At 50.5% G+C, this 3890-nt stretch overlaps 2 protein-coding genes across 2 annotated transcripts in view; one reads left to right on the forward strand and one right to left on the reverse strand.

The window, feature by feature from the left end:
* The window catches only part of VDBG_05837 (nucleoporin nup107), a gene marked incomplete at both ends in the record, with an annotated part of 2264 nt that extends 1805 nt beyond the window's left edge, over nucleotides 1-459 (reverse strand). The window contains one exon of the mRNA XM_003003349.1: nucleotides 18-459. Coding sequence (XP_003003395.1) covers nucleotides 18-459 — 442 coding nt within the window. The remainder of the gene's footprint in view (nucleotides 1-17) is intronic.
* Nucleotides 460-2865: 2406 nt separating this feature from the next.
* VDBG_05838 (SMT3) lies at nucleotides 2866-3226 on the forward strand (the record flags this gene model as incomplete). The annotated part of the gene is made up of 2 exons (XM_003003350.1): nucleotides 2866-3102; nucleotides 3167-3226. The coding sequence occupies 2 exons, from the start codon at nucleotides 2866-2868 to the stop codon at nucleotides 3224-3226; spliced, it is 297 nt and encodes a 98-aa protein (XP_003003396.1).
* Between the last annotated feature and the right edge of the window lie 664 nt (nucleotides 3227-3890).

The following is a 3890-nucleotide window of genomic DNA, read 5'->3' on the forward strand; positions in this document are numbered from 1 at the left end:
CCCACCCACTCAAGAACCGTTTTTCTCTCTGCTGTTCGATCGTGCCTGCGCAACGAATGAGCCCCACAGATCATCCTTTCGAGAATGGAGCTCCGCATCAAGGCCTCCAGTGGCTGCCGCCGACTTGGTCTGAGGGTATCTGAGCGTAGCAAGTCGTTGTAGCAGATCCCAAGTCTGAAGCTCTGATTCCCACTTGCGAAGTTGCGAGATGATTGCTGCAGGATCACTCTCGTCTTCTGCATCATCCATATCCATCTCGTTATCAGTGAGGTTTCCGGACCCACGATGCCGTAGTTGGTCAAGACGTTCTGCTGCATGGTTGTAGAACCTTTGAACAAGCTCCAGCACCCGCTCTTTCTTCTGCTGATTTGACCCCGGACCACCGAGACAGTCATCTAAGGCATTCGCGAAATGCTCTGCCTCAAAGCCTACCTCAAGAGTACAATCACTCTCGGCCATTGTGTTGTGACCCTCTGTTTTATCCGGGGTTGCGAATTACTTGAAGCTGTATCCTTGCACCGAAGCTGAGAGGCGCGGTAATCGATTTTCTGTTCTGCGATTTTAACCATCAGTTGATATCCTAGTATAAGAGGGGCCTGTGAAAAGAGGGGCCTGTGAATGAGATATTGGCCGGGAAAGACCCAGTTGCGCCGCTGAGGAAAGAGGAGTGTTGCAGTCGAGCAGATATGCAGCCAACGCAGGGGATGGACAACCAGCAGAGGGAACTCGGGCTAACCTTTAGAGTTCTGATCGATACAACCAGGGCGCTGCCAGCTTCTCCAGAGCCTGGCTTGACGTTGCAATGCGCCGATCGCAGCGTGCTGTCGATAGTCGTGCCGTGTTGCGACTGTCGGGTCGAAAACGCTGTCCTCTGACGTTCGGGACCGGTAAGTGATAGTGGTGGGACACGGAAGATGTCCAGGAAGTCGTAACGAGACGGAGGGAGATAGCGTACGCGCACAGATTTGGTTCCGAGTTAGGCAATGTGTGGTGAGTGGCCTGCCTGGGCTTCGTCGTTATTCGGGGATTTGCGACTTGGCTGGGGTTGACGCGACTACCAAGATGGAAGAGCAAAGGTCGTGTAGGGTATCCACTCCAGTACCTCACTCGGTCTCAGGAATCCAGCACCGAATTGTGGGCCTTGTGAAGACTGATGAGCCGATTGGCCCGTGCGTATGCCCCACTAACAAAGGTTTTTATAAGTACTGGCGATTGTTGCTCGCACCTATCTTGATTCCTTTCTCTTCCTCATACAATGTCTTTACGGCTTTCATATTAGAGTCTCGGAACAGGTATTCAATGCTTGTTCAGGTCCCTCGAGGATCTCTTGCGTGCTCATTGATGGCCCAGATCGATGGTACTTTCGTACATTTCCCTCTTCTAAAAGTTGCCAGATTTTCTCAATTCTGGCGGACGCGCGGTTCAGATGTAGGGCACATGATAAATTACGACGTTGCGATGAGGTGTCGCTCGCCGCTCATGCTTGTTGTTTTCGAGCTGCCATTTGTTTCTTCTTGAGCCTTAAGAGGTCGGCTTTCGGACAACTGGCCGACACTGCAGAATCTCCTTGCTCCCGATAGAATGCTTCGCAGCACTGATACAGCGACAAAACGTGTGCCTGGCATTTGGCGTCGTTGAAGCCGTTTCTGGTAAGGCAGTCTGAAGACTCATGATCAGTCTTTGATGGTCTGCTAGTCTGCTTCCTCGTCCATCGGTGTACATACTTTGAATTTCGCACTACGACGAGCGGCGCATGTGTTATTCAGAAGGTCCAACCAAGTTTAAACGGAATAGTCTCGGCTTACCGCACGTGCATGGCATGGCGGGTTGTTTCGCAGATCTGCTTGTAATGTCTGATGTGAAAAAAAAAATGAGTCCAAGTAAAGATTTACTGCGACCTCGAGACAGCAGTGGATCCTTTGCATTACTTACCATCTTCTTTTGCTTCTGTAGTTGGGAATGACGTTCTCTTCGTTGCTCCCCAAACTCTATAGCAATCACAATTGTGTAAGGAAGAACGAGGGCGTAGAATCCAATCGGTCGAATGAAGATGGTTTCTTTTCTCAAACCGAACGGGGCTAGGGAGCACGTAATGACCCAGGAGCTGGGGAGTCACGTCATTGCTCATCATAGGAACATGGTTGCACAGGTATGTACTCAGCCGGGCGAGGCTGCTCTAGTAGATCATGAATGACAAAGGCACCTCTCATCTATATACCCGAGACGTAACTTGGCACATTATAGGGTCGCAATGAATCTCTTTTTCGACGAAGAAGAGTGCCCAGACCTGGCCACTTACCCCATGCAAGCCTTTGCAATGTCGGCAAGGAAATTGTGGGTCTTGTGAGGTCTAGGTATCAGCACCCACCCATACTGTACCTAGGTACATTGATCTTGTAGGGACCTTATCACGTTATCGAGGCTGCTGGGACCACTTCCTGACAGCAAGGAACCTTCCAGTCAGGTACATTATTAGATACCTAGTTATCTGAAATACCTACCTTACTCACTCTTGCCCCGCCTCGCCAGCCGGCTTTGGTCCCTACTTCACCTTATCGCGATCATCGCCTTGTAGAGAAGGCTCCCAAACCCGCATCAGAACTCCCAACAGCCACTGCATCTGCCAGCTTTCATCGCCAACAACGCGCGCATGATACCCTGAAGTTCGAGGCTACCTTTGATCAACTCCGTCAGTCAACTTGGCCCATCGCCACCCACCGCTTTCCCCACGATCTCTCGTCCTCCATGCTCCTAGTTCCAGGCGGACGCTCCACTTCACGATTTCCTATAAACGCTCTGCTGACCATGTTGTGGTCTTGCAGATACAAACCAATTGCCTGATATCCTCCCGAATTATAGGCCACGATGTCTGCTGAGCATGAGAACGGCAGTCCTTCGGTGCCAGCTCCAGACGCTGAAGCTGTTGAGCACCTCAACATCAAGGTGACAGACAACAACAATGAGGTTTTCTTCAAGATCAAGAAATCGACAAAACTGGAGAAGCTCATGAATGCATTCTGCGACCGACAAGGAAAAGCATTCAACACGGTTCGTTTTGTGTTTGAAGGACAACGAGTTCAACCCACAGATACACCTTCAGCAGTAAGTTTCCGCATTTGCCGCTCTCATCCTCACCAACCGAAGCATGCTGACACCCACGGCATAGCTCGAAATGGCCGATGGCGACACGCTTGAGGTGTACCAAGAACAAGTTGGTGGTTGTTGATGCGCCACCCCCATGGCGAAAATACGGACTGGCAGTTTAAGCACAGGGTCGTTAGTGGTGTTGAAGGCATGGGGTTTACTATTAGGACCGAAGGACATCGCATTCCTGCGAAATTCGACCAAAGATCAACTAGACACGGGAATCAAATTCTGGTCATTGACAATCTGCGAACCCAAAGCTCATCCCATCCAAGGTGCGGCTCTTACTATGCGGAACCAGAAAAATTAGTGCAGAACACGAAATGGCATTCGATATGACATCAGACAATGAAAAGCATACAACATGGACCAAGTCTTTCAACTTTTGCAGGGTCTCTGACTACCCTACCTAGACACTCTTATGCCTTAAGCTGCCTAGCCCGACAGCCAGTGCAAAGAACTAATGTCCTTTCTCCATCTACCTGGGGGAATACTTGTCCGTCGTCAAACCCCCCATTACAAACAGCACAACGGAAGCAATCATCATGCCACTCCCCGCCCAGAGCTTGTATATACTGCCCAATGACAGCACGCTGGCACTTTTTGCATTTGGGGGCTCGTCTCTCTGTGCGCTTGGTTTGACAGTTGATGCACAAGCATAGCCGTCCTTTTCAATGTGGTGTCATGCCTTGATTGAACGGTCACCACACTCGGCGCAAAAGAAGTGACGTAGTGCCAGTGCTCCC

This window comes from Verticillium alfalfae, genomic scaffold (genome assembly GCF_000150825.1).
Source record: "Verticillium alfalfae VaMs.102 supercont1.7 genomic scaffold, whole genome shotgun sequence".
NCBI classification, from domain to species: domain Eukaryota; kingdom Fungi; phylum Ascomycota; class Sordariomycetes; order Glomerellales; family Plectosphaerellaceae; genus Verticillium; species Verticillium alfalfae.